The sequence below is a fragment of the Lissotriton vulgaris genome, chromosome 7, assembly GCF_964263255.1.
Source record: "Lissotriton vulgaris chromosome 7, aLisVul1.2, whole genome shotgun sequence".
Lineage (NCBI taxonomy): Eukaryota > Metazoa > Chordata > Amphibia > Caudata > Salamandridae > Lissotriton > Lissotriton vulgaris.
Genome location: NC_141695.1, coordinates 1,692,434,392 through 1,692,455,312, shown reverse-complemented (window position 1 = coordinate 1,692,455,312; position 20,921 = coordinate 1,692,434,392). Strand labels below are relative to the sequence as shown.

Genomic DNA, 20,921 nt, shown 5'->3' with positions numbered 1-20,921 from the left:
TAAGCACTTTCCCCAATGTTAATCTGAATAAAATCCTAATTATGACCACACAACAAATGCACTTTTCTAGGTGTTTGTTAGACTAGAGTTAGAATAGTAAATCAGACTCTATAATAAATAAGACTGCCAAATGTATGTACTTTCCACAATATCCATTAGATTTGAGAGAGAATAGTAAATATGCCCTCCCTGCACTTTTCCCTATGCTATTTGACTGTTTGAATAGTAAGTGTGACCGTCTTAATGCATGAACTTTCCCTAATGTTTGTTATTTGGAGTTAGTATAGTAAATATCGCTTACCCCTCTCCACCTTATCCTGCCTCTCAAGTATGCACTTTCCCCAATGTTTCTTAAATCGGAGTTATAATACTTAATCTGAACCCCCAATGTATGGACATTGCCCAATATTTGTTAGAGTGGATTTAATATGGTAAATCTGGCAACCCCCAATGTATGCACCTTGACCAGTGTTTGCTACATCGTAGTAAGAACAGGCAATATGCCCTACCCTATCTATGCACTTTGCCCAATGTTTGTTAGATTGGAGTTAGAATAGTTCATATGAACTCCAATTGATGCACTTTCCTAAAGTTTGTTAGATTGTAATTAAAATTGTAAATATTACGCCCAACACATGCACCTTTGCCAATGTTTTTAAGAATGGAGAATGAATGGTAAACCTGACAACTTTCCTGCCTTCCCTCCCCGTTCTTCCCAATGTATGCACCTTCCCCAATGTTTGTTAGATTGGAGTTAGAATAGTAAATCTGAACCTGACTTTTAACACTTTTCCCTAGGTTTGCTAGAATAGTAAAGTTAGACGTTAGATTATAGTTAGAATAGTACATATGCCCCCCACTGTATGTACTTTCCCCATGTTTATTTGATACGTCTTAGAATGGTAAAAACTACCTCTAAAGCCACCTTCCAGTGTATGCACTTGTCTCAATGGTTGTCATGGAGTTAGAATAGTAACATATCTCTACAACCCTCCTCAATCTATGCACTTTCCATAATGTTCATTAGAATGTATTAAGAATAGTAAACCTGCCAACCCTCCCTCCCCCACCTTGATCTCCCCATTTATGAAGTTTCCCAATGTTCAATTGAAGTTAGAATAGCAAACTGAACCCCATTGTTAACTGTTTTTCCTATGTTTGTTCGGATAGTAAAGCTAGATGTTAGATTAGAGTTGTAATAGTTAATATATCCCCCTTGTCTGCACTTTCCCCTGATTTTAGTAGATTATTCTAAGAGTAGTAAAGATGACCCCTACAGCCACCTCCCAATGTGGGCACTATCTTCTACAGTTGTCATTGGAGTTAGAATAGTAAAATATCCCTACTCCCCTCCCGAATCTGTGCACTTTTCACAATGTTTGTTAGATTGAGTTTAGAATACTACTGCATGTAGTAGTGCCCATGTGCCTGTCCATGTTGTAGCTGAGTGTATTTCTGATATTCATGAGCCACTCTTGCATTAGACTAGAGAGCAAGGCACCACATTTTGCAGTGGTGAATTGATTATTTCTACATTGATTATCTGATAGCTTTTCATAGTATTGTTAACTGTGTGAAGAAAGGGCATCCCAATAACCTTTACACATTACAAAGCTCAGAGGCAGAGATGAAGACCATGGCTACATGATGCATGGGGTGCATTTAAATTGCATGCCTTAAGGGAAAAGACGGGTGACGTCATTGAATCCGTCAGGTCAACAGATGACTGCACATCAGCATAGACACAAATTTACAAGCATGTGCTTTCCCTTTGCATACCAATGCAATTGTCTTCTTTTAAACATTCTTCAACGGAATGGACATAAAAAACACCACACAGAAACCACACCACACATGAAAACCTATGTCTAGAAAGTTAGCTGGGAGTCCCAGTGACATTGAGTCCCCTGGATACACACTTGCTAAAAGAAACTTAAAATGATATGAAATTTCCCTTAGCAGTGACAATGGTTGGCTTGTCCTTTTCTTTGACCTGGGCCACTGGACTTATGTAAAGCAACTGAGGACTAAATCATGTCAGTGTTGAGTAACTTATACAGCAATAAAAGGCACATTTTGTTGCAGAATTTCCCATTTTATCATGTTTACACTCACACACACATACACACATGCACCATTAGTATCAATGTAAGACCTCATTACACCAATCATCACCTGAAATGTGCCCAGTACATTTTCAGAGGGTCTGCAACTGTGCTGCACCCAATATGTAAATTGTTCAGCAGATGGCGAGTCCTGTACTGTACCAAGTGCAGTAAATTCATAATTATGTGCAAGATGCTGTGGCCCCAGAATTGCATAATTCCAGTGGCTCTAGCATTATCTTCAATGGCTGGAGTCATAATAACTAAATAAACCAAAAGGGGAGGGTAGAGGTGGTATGATAGAATCAACCTCCAGTTCAAATGTTTACAATCAATGAGATTCTATCAAATTGTTTTTTATTGTTATTTTTATTTTAGATATAGTGAGATGTAAATACAGTGAGTGTTGCTGATCTTTGTGAATGACAAGGAAAAGCACTATGTGTTTTTAAAATACCCCTCACACACTATGATTCCCATAGTCATACTAAGCCTCTGATCTCTGTGGCATGTGGGAAACTCGAGGAGTTGTGTGTAATAGTCTCTAGTGGGTAACAACATAAATATTATAATAACAATTCATATTTGTAAAGCGCAAACACATCACTCCTTAGTGTTTCAAGGCGCTGGGGGCCGTCGGGGAGATGAATTGAGCTATTGCGCAAAGTCACATGGTGTTGAGCTGAGCAGCCACCGGCGATCGAACCATGAGCTCCGTGCTCCAGAGTCCTCTATGGGGCACTCTGGCCTCTGCGCCACACCCTTCTGACCACCAAATTTGCTTCAAATGGGCACTTCTTTCCAATGGGAGAGAAACAGTATGTACCCATTAGAAAAGGCCTGCCCATTTAAAGCACTAGTCCTACCACACACAATCTCACCCAAAGCAGTTTTCCAAATTCATTTTCGGTCTGCAGGGAGAAGGACTTTGGACTGAGCATAGTGGCACTGCTTGTCCTAGCTGTGAAAAGTTTCCAGGTCATATTCAGTGGCGTAGCAATGGGGAGGGTGCCCCATTGCTCAAGTTTTCCCCCATTGCCCCTGCTCCCCGGCGGTTCAAGTTTTCAGGGTGGCGGCCTCTTCCTCCCCCTGCTCTTACCTGCGCAGGAATTGTCAAACCCACCCTCTTACCTGCGGCCGTTGCAGGGTGCGCAGGAATCGCCAGCACCCCCCCTAGTAGGCTCCTGGAGGGAGTGTCGCAGGCGGTGAGGTGGGGCGGGGGAGGGGCAGGGTAGGGGGTGGTAAACTCCGGCTCACGGCCAACCGGAGTAATGTAAAGAAATAAATAAATAAAACAAATTTCATTGCGCGCGCTGAAATGCCAAATGCGTTTAAGCGTGCGCCCCCCACTCCGCCCCTCGGCACTCCCTCCAGGAGCCGCTACTGCTCCCCCCCTCCCTCTTTCCGGTGGCCAGGAGGCAAAAGCAGTTACCGCCACGGGCGGCATAAGGGTTAACTACGCCACTGGCCATATTTCTGACGTTCCCGCCTTCTTTCTCTGCTTTTACCCAGGCTTTTTCCGCGTTGCTCATTGGAGGCTCGGCAGACAGTGTTGTATTTGTGATGGATGGACCCAGCCTCCAGCCTCTTCTGGTAATGGGAATCCAACGCACTCTATTTATGGAGCAAGCAGTTGTCTCCTGTCTACCTGCATTCAGGTCATGTGCTTGACAGCTGCTACTAGCTTATAGCACATACGTTTCAGGCGTAGCACGGATACAGATCACGCATCTCTCATGAGTCATGATGCCCCTCCCCTCTCTCGACAAAGGTAATAAATAGCATATTACTTACAGCATATCTGCATATATGGTCAATGCCATGGCACTTTTTCTTGAGTATTTATTGTAACAAAAGTTTCTCAACAAAAACCAGGACTGACAGAGTTAAATATGTGCCCTGGGGTAAAATCACATTGAAGAGTAGCCCTTACTATTAGAAGGGTTGTTTCCTCGTGTAAATTTCACAAGTGATCTGTGGGGCACTGAACGCTGTTTTTCTCATGCCAATTTTTCTGTGGTAATAACCTGGAATGTAATCTTTGCACTCTAGTTACAAATGTGTCAATATGCATTTACACTACATATTAGGTTATTGGACGCATTTATTTTCAGTGCCATGGCATGCATATGCATACTATCTCCTTCCAGGGAGATGGAAGGATGAATGGCTGAGACAGCCTTTCGCAGCCTTTTGAGTTTTTTCCCCAGAAATGGATGATCACTAGAAGTAATGGAAACACCTCGACAGCGATCAACTAACCCCAAATGTGCTACATAAATTGACTTATGACATTTAAGGATCAGGGAATTGTCACATTGAAAGTGAACAATATATAATCATATAGGGACAGATTTACAAGCCCCTTGCGCCACTTTTGCGTCACTTTCCCATGTTAAAAGTGACGCAAAAGTGGCGCAAGGGGCTTGTAAATCTGCCACATAATGTGCTTGGGTTAGAGGCGTGGGACAGGACGGAAAGTCTGCTTGGAATTGAATCACAAGGGTCGTCGCAAGTGTGCAAGGGTTACAATGAAAGACTGCTGCAAGTTTCTCATTGGCTGGGCAGAGGAACTTGACGTTCAGATATTTCTTCTTACTGGTCTAACCAGTGTTCCTCTTCAGACACTTGAGGATGCACAAGCAGAGTCGTGTTAAGGCATGGGCAAAGTGGGCTCTGGCCCAGGCCCCCAGCCTTTCAGGGGGGCCCTGATAGAGCCAGCTCTGTTATGCAGAAAGTCTTGTCCTTGTAACTTTGAATAATTCTTAAAAAGATTGTTCTAAATTCTGTTTTCTTTTAATTTATTTTTAATGTGGGTGTTGTGTGAGAGTCCATTACAAATAATTAAATGAAAAATGTTGTTTTATGTTTATTGTAACATCCATTAAAAAGTTTTTTTAGAGCAAAACAGGACCTTACATATGAGAAATAGGAGGGTGCCACAGAGATTATTCGCAGCAATATTAACACGCCACAATTCCTAATATTAGATGTAAACATATCTAAAATTTGGATGAGTGTGCCGGTGCACTGTTAGTGACCTGGCCAAAAAGTACATGAAAGAGCTGAAATTGATCATAAATTAAAGCTATTCTGAGCAGGGGCCCTCAAAATACGGTTGGCCCATGGCCCCCAAAGTCCTTAAGATGTCCATGTGCACAAGGCAAACGGCGCGAGGTGCTCGGTGCACACGCGGAGAGAGTGCAAGGAGTGTGGAGCACATGAACATTGTGGGGAGCTGCCGCACACAGCCAGGGTGGTTATCAGAGGTTTGGGGACTGTTTAGGGAGTTTTAGGAACAGGGCAGTAGCTATAGTGTGAAAATACCTCCCACCCACTTTGACCCACTCCACTACTAGTGAGCAAAACGAGTGAGCTTGAGCCACCTTAAAAGTGTTTCTTTCACACTTCATTTCATCTATGTTAAGAATTCTTTAATCATCCACCCCACCCAGCAAGCCTTCATCTTTCCAAATAATTATCCTCTCATCCACTAATCCCCCCACCCTTTTACCCATTCATTCATCCATCCATCCATTCATTCTTCACCTTTCTAGCTGTTCATCCATCAATCGATCGTCCCTTTTACCCATTCATTCATCCATCCATCCATATATCCATTAATTCTTCACCTCTCCAACGATTCATCCTTTCGGCTACCAATCGATCTAGTCTTTGACCATTCCTCCATGCATCGATCCATTCGCCTATTATCCATCCATCCATTCACTCTCCCATCCAGCATTCTTTAACCCTTCCTACCTACCTTCGTTTCACCTTTCAGTCTTTCCGTCCTCCCTTTTACTTTTCTTTACCTTCTTTCCCATCCCCCTCTTTCCCTACTCTCTTCATTTCAATCTTCATTCCCTTCACCCTCCTGACGTTTCTTTCCCCATTATTCTTCTCTCTATCAACCCTTCCTTCTTTTCTTCCTGCCATGCTTTTTCTTTCGAATGATTCTCCAGACTGCTTTTTCTTACTATTTGCTTCTGTCTCTTCCTCCTTTTTTCCACATTTGCATAATTTCGGTTTCTCTGTATCCTTTACTGTGCTTGTCTCATTTGTCAGTCAACACCTCGTGTTCCCCTACTGTGTTGTTTACTAGCTATTGTCTGCAGACCTTAGAGCGGGGAGCGGACCCTAAAGTGCTAAATAGCTTTTGGTGGCCCAGTGGCAACCCCGCTCTGGCTGCTAAATGGGGGGGCTTCATGGCGCCAGGGTTTAAGAACATAGCGCCGCAATCCTTGCTCAAAATTCGAGTGAGGGCAAGGAAAGTGGTGAGCACGGACAGTGTGGATAGGAGCATTGGTTCCATTGGTGGATCAGGTGTAGTGGCACCGGAACCAGAAGCCTGAGGTGACCTCTGAACAATGAGCATTGCTGTATTTAAAAGAGCAAACAGTGACTGGGCGCCCTATTTCCTTCCTTGCCCTGGAGTCCATGCCACACTGGCCACGTCATTCAGCGCAAGGAGATATCACTACCCAGAGAGGGTGGGGAGCGGAGCATGTGGAGAGTGAGAGAATTTTGGGACAGTGTGAGGGGTTCAGAACTCATTGACAGATATTGAGAAAGATGCAGGGTCCTTTGATAGGTGGGGGCCGGTGGACAGAGAGTGTGAAGGGTGGATGGCTCATTGACAGGATAGTGTGAAAGGTGGATAGCTCATTGACAGGATAGTGTGAAGGGTGGAAAGCTCATTGACAGGATAGTGTGATTGGTGGATGGCCCATTGACAGGATAGTGTGAAGGGGTAGTGTAAAGGGTGGATGGCCCATTGACAGGATAGTGTGATTGGTGGATGGCCCATTGACAGGATAGTGTGATTGGTGGATGGCCCATTGACAGGATAGTGTGAAGAGTTGATAGCTCATTGACAGGATAGTGTGAAGGGTGGATAGCTCATTGACAGGATAGTGTAATTGGTGGAAAGCTCATTGACAGGATAGTGTGATTGGTGGATGGCCCATTGACAGGATAGTGTGATTGGTGGATAGCCCATTGACAGGATAGTGTGAAGGGTGGATGGTCCATTGACAGGATAGTGTGAAGGGTGGATAGCCCATTGACAGGATAGTGTGATTGGTGGATGGCTCATTGACAGGATAGTGTGATTGGTGGATGGCCCATTGACAGGATAGTGTGATTGGTGGATAGCCCATTGACAGGATAGTGTTATAGGTGGATGGCCCATTGACAGGATAGAGTGATTGGTGGATGGCCCATTGACAGGATAGTGTGAAGGGTGGATAGCCCATTGACAGGATAGTGTGATTGGTGGATGGTCCATTGACAGGATAGTGTGAAGAGTGGATAGCTCATTGACAGGATAGTGTGAAGGGTGGAAAGCTCATTGACAGGATAGTGTGAAGGGTGGATAGCCCATTGACAGGATAGTGTGATTGGTGGATGGCCCATTGACAGGATAGTGTGAAGGATGGATGGCTCATTGACAGGATAGTGTGAAGGGTGGTTAGCCCATTGACAGGATAGTGTGAAGGGTGGATGGCTCATTGACAGGATAGTGTGAAGGGTGGAAAGCTCATTGACAGGATAGTGTGATTGGTGGATGGCCCATTGACAGGATAGTGTGATTGGTGGATAGCCCATTGACAGGATAGTGTTATAGGTGGATGGCCCATTGACAGGATAGAGTGATTGGTGGATGGCCCATTGACAGGATAGTGTGAAGGGTGGATAGCCCAATGACAGGATAGTGTGATTGGTGGATGGCTCATTGACAGGATAGTGTGAAGGGTGGATAGCCCAATGACAGGATAGTGTGATTGGTGGATGGCCCATTGACAGGATAGTGTGAAGAGTGGATAGCTCATTGACAGGATAGTGTGAAGGGTGGAAAGCTCATTGACAGGATAGTGTGAAGGGTGGATAGCCCATTGGCAGGATAGTGTGATTGGTGGATGGCCCATTGACAGGATAGTGTGAAGGGTGGATGGCTCATTGACAGGATAGTGTGAAGGGTGGAAAGCTCATTGACAGGATAGTGTGATTGGTGGATGGCCCATTGACAGGATAGTGTGATTGGTGGATGGCCCATTGACAGGATAGTGAGAAGGGACGATGGCTCATTGACAGGATAGTGTGAAGGGTGGATAGCCCATTGACAGGATAGTGTGAAGGGTGGATAGCCCATTGACAGGATAGTGAGATTGGTGGATGGCCCATTGACAAGATAGTGTGAAGGGTGGATGGCTCATTGACAGGATAGTGTGAAGGGTGGAAAGCTCATTGACAGGATAGTGTTATGGGTGGATGGCCCATTGACAGGATATTGTGATTGGTGGATAGCCCATTGACAGGATAGTGTTATAGGTGGATGGCCCATTGACAGGATAGAGTGATTGGTGGATGGCCCATTGACAGGATAGTGTGAAGGGTGGATAGCCCATTGACAGGATAGTGTGATTGGTGGATGGCCCATTGACAGGATAGTGTGAAATGTGGATAGCTCATTGACAGGATAGTGTGAAGGGTGGAAAGCTCATTGACAGGATAGTGTGAAGGGTGGATAGCCCATTGACAGGATAGTGTGAAGGGTGGATGGCTCATTGACAGGATAGTGTGAAGGGTGGAAAGCTCATTGACAGGATAGTGTGATTGGTGGATGGCCCATTGACAGGATAGTGTGATTGGTGGATAGCCCATTGACAGGATAGTGTGAAGGGTGGATGGCTCATTGACAGGATAGTGTGAAGGGTGGATAGCCCATTGACAGGATAGTGTAATTGGTGGATGGCCCATTGACAGGATAGTGTGAAGGGTGGATGGCTCATTGACAGGATAGTGTGAAGGGTGGATAGCCCATTGACAGGATAGTGTGAAGGGTGGATGGCTCATTGACAGGATAGTGTGAAGGGTGGAAAGCTCATTGACAGGATAGTGTGATTGGTGGATGGCCCATTGACAGGATAGTGTGATTGGTGGATGGCCCATTGACAGGATAGTGTGATGAGTGGATAGCTCATTGACAGGATAGTGTGAAGGGTGGAAAGCTCATTGACAGGATAGTGTGAAGGGTGGATAGCCCATTGACAGGATAGTGTGATTGGTGGATGGCTCATTGACAGGATAGTGTGATTGGTGGATGGCCCATTGACAGGATAGTGTGATTGGTGGATAGCCCATTGACAGGATAGTGTTATAGGTGGATGGCCCATTGACAGGATAGAGTGATTGGTGGATGGCCCATTGACAGGATAGTGTGAAGGGTGGATAGCCCATTGACAGGATAGTGTGATTGGTGGATGGCCCATTGACAGGATAGTGTGAAGAGTGGATAGCTCATTGACAGGATAGTGTGAAGGGTGGAAAGCTCATTGACAGGATAGTGTGAAGGGTGGATAGCCCATTGACAGGATAGTGTGATTGGTGGATGGCCCATTGACAGGATAGTGTGAAGGGTGGATGGCTCATTGACAGGATAGTGTGAAGGGTGGATAGCCCATTAACAGGATAGTGTGAAGGGCGGATGGCTCATTGACAGGATAGTGTGAAGGGTCGAAAGCTCATTGACAGGATAGTGTGATTGGTGGATGGCCCATTGACAGGATAGTGTGATTGGTGGATGGTGTGAAGGGTGGATGGCTCATTGACAGGATAGTGTGAAGGGTGGATAGCCCATTGACAGGATAGTGTGAAGGGTGGATGGCTCATTGACAGGATAGTGTGGAGGGTGGAAAGCTCATTGACAGGATAGTGTGAAGGGTGGATAGCCTATTGACAGGATAGTGTGATTGGTGGAGGGCCCATTGACAGGATAGTGTGAAGGGTGGATGGCCCATTGACAGGATAATGTGAAGGGTGGATGGCCCATTGACAGGATAGTGTTATAGGTGGATGGCCCATTGACAGGATAGTGTGATTGGTCATTGACAGAATAGTGTGAAGGGTAGATAGCCCATTGACAGGATAGTGTGATTGGTGGATGGCCCACTGATAGCGTGAAAAGTGTTGGTCAAATGGGCTGCCAGTGTGAAGTGCCCAGGGACAGCTAGTGTAAAGGGTTCAGGACTCATAAACAAACAGAGTGGAGTGACGCTGGTGGTTTCAGAGTACCTGGGCAGAGAGCGTGAGCGGATAAGGGTGCTTTTTTTCAAGTTCAAGTTTCAAGTTTTATTTGATTTAATTCTCTACTGAGAACAACACATTTTAAAATTACATTTGTTATAAAACATTAATAGAATACACATTTCAAAACAATTTTAAAAAGCTCTTTAAAATGTAAACAAATTATGACATACAAATTCATCTAGAAGTGATTTAAGAAGCAAAATAAGGCCTTGGACTGAAGTGATATTATATCTAGTTCGAATAGGTTTTAAGTGCTGGCGTCTAGCTTCGACAGTGCTTAAACAGTCAGTATGTGGAATCTGCACCCATACACAGTTTGAGAGTTTGGGCACCACCGATAGACCATTTAACACATGCTGATGACGGCCCCCAGCCGTCATGCACAACTGGTGCTCCTGTGCTGATGACGGCTGGGGGCCGTCATGAACCCGCCCACTCGTGATTCTGCCGCACAGGCGCAGAATCGCGACCGCATGGAAGGGGTTAACGGCGTTACGACCAGTGGAAAGACAGTGCAAGTGTCTCAGCACCATGGACAGTGTGTGCGTTTCACGGAGTATGGATAGGCAGTGTGAGGGTTCATAACCCTTAAACAGATATGGTGAGAGGTTCGGGACAGATGTACAGTGTGAGACTCAAGACCCATGGGCACTGTGAAGAGATCACGGAACAGGGCGGTGTGAGGGTTTAGGGTACCTGGTGCATTCAGAGTGAACGGATGAGGGCCCGTGAAGAGACAGTTTGAGGGACACGCGATTATAAACAGGGTGAGAGATCAGCCCTAAAGGCAACCAATTTAAGGGCTTAAGGGTCAATGACAAGATAGTGTGAGTGCCTCAAGAGAATGGACGGTGTGAGGGGTTTAGGTCTCCTTTAGCAGACATTGTGAATGAAAGAGGGATCCCGAACAGTAATGCTCTCACTACGATGTGGTGCAGACTTGCGTCCATCCGAAACCTCTGCGGAATTGGGTCTGACCGACCTCTGGTCTGCGGAACCCAACTGCATTTTTAGGATGCGACCGCACATGGTGTGGTCGCACCCCCCCCCCCCCCCCCCCCCCCCCCCCCCATTTCTCTATGGGAGCTTGTGCTGTGGCCATAAACCAGCCGTATCACAAGCTCCCAAAGAGAAATGGGTGTTTTTGTTAATCCCTGCACCGCGTGGCAGGCACCATTAGGTGCCTGCCACGCGGTGCAGGGATTAACAGGGGGTCCATGTGTGCCCCCTAGGCCTCCAACCAGAGGGCACAGTGGCAGGGGGGCCCTGCTAGGGGCCCCCAAAATCACTTTCGGACAGGCTTTAAGCCCAGCATGAAAAGCCTTTTGGAAACCAACATCATAATCCCTATGGCGAAAACACCTGGAGCCCATCAGAAGCCATCGGTACAACCGACCGGTTTGAAATCCGACAGACTTCACCGTAACTAGGCCGTCAGATTTGAAACCAATGATGTAAGTCGGAAAGCCTCCAACCTGCAGTCGAGGCTTTTTTAATTATATCGTAATAGGGCCCTAAGTGTGAGGGATTTTCACTAATAGAAAGTGTGAGAGCCCAGGCACCAAAGAAAGGATTTTTAACACTTCAGTGCCAATTAAAACACAGGGTGATGGTCTCGGGAAATGGACAGTGTGAGGCATTTTGGGACCCTGGGGCATGAACTGTGATTGGATGAGTGTCCATGAGACAGAGTGAGGGCTCAGGCACCTGGGACAGGCGGTTTATTGGCTTTAGGGAAAATGAAAACAGAGTGTGGGTGTTTCAGGACCATGGACAGCGTGAGTGGATTGCAGAAAATGGATCTATAGTGTGAGGATTAAGACCATTTAAACAGCAGGAGGGTTTAAACCCTTAAACAGAAAAAACCGAGGGACCCAGTGGACAGTGCGAGTGACTCAAGACCCGTGGACACTGTGAAGGGCTGAGGGAACAGGGCTGTGTGTTTAGGGCCCTCAGGAAGACCCTGTGAAGGGATGACAGCCCATGAACAATGTGAAGAGTTCTGCACCATACATGAGTGAGCAGATGAGGGCCCCTGGGCAGACAGTGTGAGAGGGTGAGTGCCCCTGGGCAGACAGAGTGAGGGGTTCTGCACTGCACGGAGTGAGTGGATGAGGGCCCCTGGGCAGACAGTGTGAGAGGGTGGGGGCCCCTGGGCAGAGTGAGGGGTTCTGCACTGCACGGAGTGAGTGGATGAGGGCCCCTGGGCAGACAGTGTGAGAGGGTGGGGGCCCCTGGGCAGACAGAGTGAGGGGTTCTGCACTGCACGGAGTGAGTGGATGAGGGTCCATGAACAGGCAGTGTGAGGGGTTCTGCACCGTATGCAGTGTGAGTGGGTGAGGGCCCCTGGGCAGAGTGAGGGGTTTTGCACCATATGCAGTATGAGTGGGTGAGGGCTCCTGGGCAGTGTGAGGGGAGGGGTCTGCACAGTACGGAGTGAGTGGCTGAGGGCCCCTGGGCAGACAGTGTGAGGGGTTCCGCACTGTCCGGAGTGAGTGAATGAGGGCCCTGGGCAGACAGTGCGAGGGGTTCTTCACCATACACAGTGTGAGTGGGTGAGGGCCCCTGGGCAGACAGTGTGAGGGGTTCCGCACTGTCCGGAGTGAGTGAATGAGGGCCCTGGGCAGACAGTGTGAGGGGTTCTGCACTGTACGGAGTGAGTAGGTGAGGGCTCCTGGACAGTGTGAGGGGAGGGGTTCTGCACAGTACGGTGTGAGTGGATAAGGGCTCCTGGACAGAAAGTGTGAGGGACTCTGCACATACGCAGTGTGAGTGAGTGAGGGCCCCATGGCAGTATGAGTGGTTCTGCACCCTATGCACTGTGAGTGGATGAGGGCCCCTGGACAGAAAGTGTGAGGGGTTCTTCATGATGGACAGTGCAAGTAGGACGATGGAGGGTATGAAGGGTTTATGGGGCACGGACAGTGTGAGGGTTTAGTTCCAATGGGCTGGAAATATGAGCTGGCGAGGCCCCATTCACAGTCTGATGGGTCTGCAATTGCGCCAGATTGATTTTGATAAGTGTGCGCTACTCTTTGACGCAAAATTACTGCTAATAATGTAATTGCACCCTCTTGCTTAATTAAGAGTAATTTGGGGGGAATTATTGTACCGCCAGAGCACATTTAGCCTGCTCATTAGTCATGTTCTCTTGTATTTAGTGCTACTTCTTACTGCAAAACATATTCTCGTGTCTTCTGGGCATTTTTTGCTCTAAGAAAATAGCGTTTAATGGAGATCTGCTCTTCTCGCGTAATTCCACGTAGTCTTGCAGATTTTTGGGGTAATTCCTCGTGATTACACTACACGTAAGAATGCGAGTTACGCCCACACCCAGCATGCAGCCATCCTCAATGGGTGGGTCACTAACTCAGAAGTAGTGCGATTGGTCACGAACCATGGACAGGCAGTCTGAGGGTCTCTGGAGAGTGGACGCGGTGTGAGGGTCTCTGGACCCGCTGACAATGTGAGTGATCTGGGACTGTGGACAGTGTGAGGGTCCCAGCATTCTCCGGACAGTGGACAGACAGTGTGAATGGCTCAGCCCCCATGGACCGCGCGAAGAGCTCATGGGGCAAGGAGAGTGTGACGGGGTCAGGGCCCCCAGGGCCAGTTCGAGCGGGTGAAGGCCCAGGGACAGACAGAGCGAGTATCTCAGGACCATGGACAGCAGACGGGTCCATGGACTCGGAAAGGAAGTGTGGGATTATGAACCTATAAACAGACAATGTGAGGGGCCCGGAGCAAGTGGACAGTGTGAGTATCTCGGGTTCACGGAAAGTGTGATGGGGTTAGATCCTCCGGGCAGACAGTGTGAGGGTCCCTTAGATAGATTGAGAGTGTTAGGGCCTCAGGCCATACTATGTGAGTGTCCCTTAGTGTGAATGGGGTTGGGGCTTCAAGGTGGACAGTGTGACTGCGTCACTGCCCCATTACAGTGTCGGGGGGAGGGGTTGGGTAGTGTGAGCCGATAATCCTCACCGGACAGGAGTGTGAGTATCCCGTAGCCAGTGTGGGGAGGGTGGAAGTGCCTCAGGGCAGTGGAAGCCGATACGTCTCACTGGGCAGTGTGAGTGGATCAGGACCATGGACAGTGGGCGACGCCCCGGGTCATGGATAGGCAGTGTGGGGGTAGTGAAACCACATACAGATGGGAGGGTCCCACAGCGCGTGGAGAGAGGAAGGGGCAGGGGCGCAACTAGGTCTTAATTTCGGGGGGGGCTAACATGGCAGATGAAGGGGCATGGCTAATGTAAATCAATGGGGCGGAGCTAAAATGGTAGATAATCAGGATCGGTTAATGCTCAGGTCAAGCTGAGAAAAAAATGTGGTGAATTCTGCATTTGAAACTGGACAACAATTAAAGCACACATTTTTGTTAGTTTGATGCATTGCCCCCCAAAACCCATACTCACCCTGAATCTTAAAATTACCCCTGGCACACCAAAACACATACCCACGCTGAACCCTAAAATTAACCCCCTCACACCCTAAAACCCATACCCGCCCTGAAATCTATAATTACCCCTGGCACCCCAAAACCCATACCCATCCTATCCCTAAAATTATCCCTCCCCGGCACCCCAAAACCCATACCCACCCCACACCCTAAAATTACCCCCTGGCACCCCAAAACCACCCTGAACCCTAAAATCACCCCCCTGGAGCCCCAAAACCCATACCCGCCCTGAACCTTGAATTACCCCTGGCACCCCAGAAACCATACCCATGCTGAACCATAAATTCCCTCTTGCCCCCCAAAATCCAAACCCACCCTGAACCTTAAAATTACCCCAGGCACCCCAAAACCCATACCCATGCTGAACCATAAATTCCCATCTGGCACCCCATAACCCATACCCACCATGAGCCCTAAAATAGCCCCCTGACATCCCAAACCCGCACCTGCCCTAAACCCTAAAATTACCCCTGGCACTATAAAACACATACCCACGCTGAACCCTAAAATTAATCCCATGGCACCTCAAAACCCACACCCACCCTGAACCTTAAAATTACCCCTGGCACCCCAAACCCCATACCCATGCTGAACCTTAAATGACCCCCGGCAACCCATAACCCACACCCTCCCTGAACCATAAATTCCCCACTGGCACCCCATAACCCATACCCACCCTGAACCCTAAAATTGCCCCCTGACACCCCAAAACCCACACCTGCCCTGAACCCTAAAATTACCCCTGGCACACCAAAACACATACCCACGCTGAACCCTAAAATGTCCCCTGGCACCCCATAACCCATACCCACCCTGAACCCTAAAGTAGCCCCCTGACATCCCAAAACCCACACCTGCTCTAAACCCTAAAATTACCCCTGGCACTATAAAACACATACCCACGCTGAACCCTAAAATTAATCCCATGGCACCTCAAAACCCACACCCACCCTGTACCTTAAAATTACCCCTGGCACCCCAAACCGCATACCCATGCTGAACTATAAATTCCCCCCCGGCACCCCATAACCCATACCCACCCTGAACCATAAATTCCCCGCTGGCACCCCATAACCCATACCCACCCTGAACCCTAAAATTGCCCCCTGACACCCCAAAACCCACACCTGCCCTGAACCCTAAAATTACCCCTGGCACACCAAAACACATACCCACGCTGAACCCTAAAATGTCCCCTGGCACCCCATACCCACCCTGAACCCTAAAATAGCCCCCTGACATCCCAAAACCCACACCTGCCCTAAACCCTAAAAGTACCCCTGGCACCCCAAAACCCATACCCATGCTGAACCATAAATTCCACCCGGCACCCCATAACCCATACCCACTCTGAACCATAAATTCCCCCCTGGCACCCCATAACCCATACCCACCCTGAACCCTAAAATTGCCCCCTGACACCCCAAAACCCACACCTGCCCTGAACCCTAAAGTTGCCCCCTGGAACCCCAAAACCCATACCCGCTCAGAACCCTAAAATTACCCCCTGGCACCCCTATCCGTAACCCACCCGTAACCCACCCTGAACCATAAAATTACTCACTGGCACCCTAAAACCCACACCCACCCTGAACTTTAAAATTACCCACTAGCACCCCAAAAAAAATGAACACTACAAACTTACACTACATTTGCATATTTGGAGGGGACTGTCCTCTTTCAGGTTTCTATGAATGTAAGTCAAGAACAACATTCACAGTAACCTAGATATGCAGGCAGTATGCTGTGCTGAAAAATGCATTAAAGTTACTGGAACTTACACAAAAAACTGCTGCCTGCTCTTCTGATACTATACTGTGGAGTATGGCTGATCAGCAGCACTGTGTCCTGGCATCCAGCCCCTCCCGAAGGTCTCACTGTGTAGATCAATGTGGGTCAAATACACAGACAGCAGGGGGAAAGGGATGGCCAGTGCAGGTGAAGCTTTTCCTTTGTAAATTAACTCCTGCTGGCGTCATAGGGTTTGCGGTCTGTGCACTTGTATGGAATACACATCTATACAAGTGCACAGACAGCACACCCTGGGCTAAGATGCCAGCAGAAATTCCTTTACAAAGGAAAAGCATCACCTTAACTGGCCATGCCTTCCCCCTGCTGTGCACATCTTCACACCCCATGCTCACAACCCATCAAGTGCTTAGGTGAAATCCCTGCCTTCAGGCAAGGATTTCACCTCTGCGCCACTCTAAAGGAAAACAAGAGGTGGGGGCAGGGGGTTCACTCGCTGAAACTGTTCAGAGGCTGGCTGTCTGGCTCGGGCTGCTGGGCCTCTCAGAAAGCATTTAAAAAATCACATTCTCGGATCGGATGCGCAGCCTTCTTGCACCATTTCAGTGCGTGTAATCTTAGCCCGGGCAGAGGAGGCGACGGGGGGGGGGGGGGGGGGGGGGGGGGGGCTGAAGCCCGGTGAGCCCAATGGGTGTTGCGCGCCTGGGAAGGGGTTAGGGGAGCATTGCCACGCAATGTAAGCGCCTCCGTGCACACAGACGGAAACTGTAATTAGAGGTGCACCTGCCAGGCTCCTGATGCTTTGAAGGAAGGATAAAGGGATATTGCGAAATAGTTTAAAGAAGTCGTGGGAGGCAGGGCGAAGCTGCCGGTGAGGGCAAGAACGGATGGTTTGGCCATTTATTTTGTATAGGAAACGTGCACGCCGCCCGACACAGCTTCAGAGCGGGGCGCACGACTGAAAAGAGGAGCGTAGAACCTTTGAGCTCGTTTCATGGCTAACAATTCAATACAGCGCCTTGAAGTGGCTGTATGGCGGCAGCTTAAACGATGCCGAGCCCCCGCCGCCGTCATTCATCCCTCTAGGTGACGCTCTGACGGGAGATAAGCTATCAGCGGCCTCCAGATCAGAGATCCCTTCCTTTACCACAAATCTATCTCCAAAGCTGCCTCGCCTTCTAGGGGCGCCTGGTGAAAGCAATCTGGGCTTCAGCTGGTGCGTGCGTGGCTTGGAGCGGAGCTGAGGTGGTGTGGGGTGGGGGGGGGGGGGGGTGGCGGTGTTGGAGTTGACAAAGAGCAACACTCCCAGTTTGCTAGCAAAGCCTGGGACTTAGATATAGGCTCCGATAATATGCAGCGCTGATCCTAATTGCCAGCCCCTCGTGCAGCAGCCATCTGTTTCACGTACCGGTGATATAGCTCAGTGGGCTAATGTGCCTGCAGCAAAGATCGGAGCGATTATGTGGATTCACCGATCCGCTCGACTCATTCTTTCCATTGACGTAAATATGAGCTGAGCAATTACAGCACTAATCGCTTCGCGTGTGCAGCGGTGTGAAGTCGCAACAGAATGTCAGGAGGCGCTATTAAATGCAAGAATTAATAACACATAGGAGAGATTGGACAAGGGAAAAGTTTTGAAGTGTTGGGGGAATGTTGGGTATTGGAAGTGGAGGAGGGGGGCATATCACATTCGGAGCCAACGCAGAAATAACAGGGACGCGTATAATTAATCCTGAGGGGGGGCAGCCTCCGGACAGCTGTTCCTCTGAAGGTGTCTGGGCGCTATAATCACGTATTACAGAAACGCATTATACACACTAGTGGAGCAGACTTAGGTGTTGAGTCTTACACCCATGCAGTACCCGCTCCACACGCTCCCCCATCACACCCCTCGCCCCCCCCCCCCCCCCTCTCCGACCCTAGATTCTCTGAGGAGTGTCGAGTTTGGGGCAGTGCTTGAAATGGAAAAATAGAAGTGCAGGTACTCTTGAACATCTTTAACAGAGTACTTGCTTGTTTCTGAGAAGTGTCGGTACTCAGTACCGGCCCATTTAAAGCACTGGTTTGGGGACAGTTTTTCCTCTGATTTCCAGTAAGGCGGCACGATTGTACTCCGAGGAGGTCTGGGGTTGAAGATGTAGACCACCCTCGACTTCAAATGTAGACCACCCCAGATTTCAAATGTAGACCACCCCCGATTTCAAGCTCTCCTCCCCCGCCACAGACTGGGGGTTCCTCGCGGACTCCCTCCCCACTTACCTGGGGCGATGCTGGCACACAGCAGGAAGAGCAGGCTCCCCCTGCTTACGGAGCGGTACATGGTGGGTTAGCGCCTACTACTGCACGGAGCCCGCCGGCACCTCGGAGCGCTGCCTGCGAGCTGCGACTTCATCCCATTCGGAGTCTCCGGGACTAGGTCCGGCTGTGAAGGGTCTCGCCACGGGGTTAGGCGACCTTGTGATCGCACAGTGAGTCTCACAACCCAGGTGTCCGGTTTAAAGAAATCCGTTGAATCCACAGTTGAAATACTGATCTTTATTAATAGTTTTCTTCTTTTTATTTGCCTTATTTTCTGTATTCTTGGCTTCTCTTTTCTTTCTTTGTATTCCTTTGCTTATTCCTATCACTGTCCTCTATTTAATCTTTGCTTGTTTCTTTTTTAAGATCTTTTGACCTTATTTTCCGACTTAGTACCTCCCCTCTTTTTCTTTGCTTAAATTTCTTTTTTTCCTTCCCGTTCTTTTTTCTCTTTCGTGTACAAGCTTCTTTGCGAGTTTGTTCCTTCCTTCACTCCATCTGTTCTTTCTTTTCAGCTTTATCTCCTTCTATCCTTTCTTCCTGTGTCTTTCTCTTTAAACTCTTGTTTATTTTTCCTAACTTTAAGTTCTCCTTCCTTTATTCCTTGTTGGTGTCTTGCTCTTTCTTCCTTCCTTTAATTCTTACTCTCGTCTCTCTGTTGCTTTTTATTCCTTCCCTCACTTTATATCTCTTCCTTTCCTTCCTTTTCGGTCGCGCTCCCGCCTTCTCCTTGAGGGTAGACTGCTGCTGGCGGGCTGCTGGAGCTGGGAGTGAGCGCGAGGCTGCGAGACTGCCTCGCTGAGTGGATCGCTGCGCGTCTGTATGTTTTAGCCACTTGGACCTGCCCACCTTCAGCCGGAGGGGGTGGACGAATACCTTCCCGCTCGATGGCGCGCTCGTACTCAGACGCATATCTCATTTCTCTTCAGAGTGGGGGCGGCCATTAACGAGCCCCGCCTCTCGCCGGGAATGCACGACCCTTCATCATCATCGCGTCCTATCAGAGGAACCCCTCCACCCCTCGGGACGCCGGTCAGCTCCGACATCTAGATTTCATTTGACGTCTACGCGAATTTTGATTTGAACCGAAATGATAGGTCAGTGGGTTGGGCGCCTGCTGCAGAGATGTGTGTTTAACGAAGCCGGCAGATCACAGATCCCACTTTGCTATCACAACCAAGAGGCATATTATCAAGGGGGTTTATCTCAGCTTTTTTGGCTTTAAAAGCCAAGAAAGCAGAGATAAAATGATCTCCCTATTACCTAGCTGTCGCTAACACCAGTTAGCGACAGCTAGTAGGAGATAGGGACCATCTTGGGCCCCACTTTGCATGTCAGTGATATTTATCACTAATGACATGCAAAGTGGGCCTGCCAAGATGTTAGCGACTGGAAACAGTCGCTAACATCGCTATCTCCTATTACCAACTTTTGGAGATATTCGCACTAAGCGCGAATATCTCCAAAAGCTAACACCTGCCCCTGAGCATTTCTTAGCCATGTTATCCAATGGTAGGTGGATAACATGGCCAAGAGCATTAGCTCGGTAATGCATGAATATCGCTGACTTTTCAGCGATATTCATGCATTTCGGACGATTTTTATCACTTATGAGATATACCTTGATAATAGCAAGGTTCCTAAGCGATAAAAATCGCCGCAGCTCGGCGATAAAAATATTGCCGCTATACCAACATAGCGATAATTATCGCTAGTTGTTGGTAATATGCCCCTTAGTTTCTTCACATGCCTAGTGTTAAGCTCAAGGATCGAAGTATTAACCTAAAACAGAAAGTACTAGGAAAAGCACAAGACAAAAAGCAAAGTCATTATAATTATGCGGCCGCAGACAACTAGATTATGTAGTAGAGTTGACTATATTATGTGTGAAGAACGGAAAAGCATGCACATAGGCGGCACATTTTGTCATAATATTGCTTAAATATTGTCTTTTTAGCCATGTTAACCCTGTCTTCGCAATAGTTTCAGCTTAACAGTCCCACGTTCACAAAGACAGACAGGAAGCAATAACCTAGTGAATGGTGGCCAGTTAGAGTTCAAAATTATTATGCATAACTAACTAAAATCATTGCATATGCTGTCCACAAAGGCCAGTCAACCTTTCAAAAGGTCTGCTACTGATCAGAATACGCTTTATTCAATTTAAAAATAAATATTAAACCATAAAAGCACAATACATATTAATAGAACATACA

The 20,921-nt window shown here is 48.0% G+C and overlaps 1 protein-coding gene across 1 annotated transcript in view; it reads right to left on the bottom strand.

The window, feature by feature from the left end:
* CHRNA4 (cholinergic receptor nicotinic alpha 4 subunit) overlaps positions 1-19,505 on the bottom strand; it is a 217,445-nt gene extending 197,940 nt beyond the window's left edge. The window contains exon 1 of the mRNA XM_086932815.1: positions 18,667-19,505. Coding sequence (XP_086788941.1) covers positions 18,667-18,727 — 61 coding nt within the window. The 5' untranslated portion in view covers positions 18,728-19,505. The remainder of the gene's footprint in view (positions 1-18,666) is intronic.
* Positions 19,506-20,921: the final 1,416 nt, after the last annotated feature.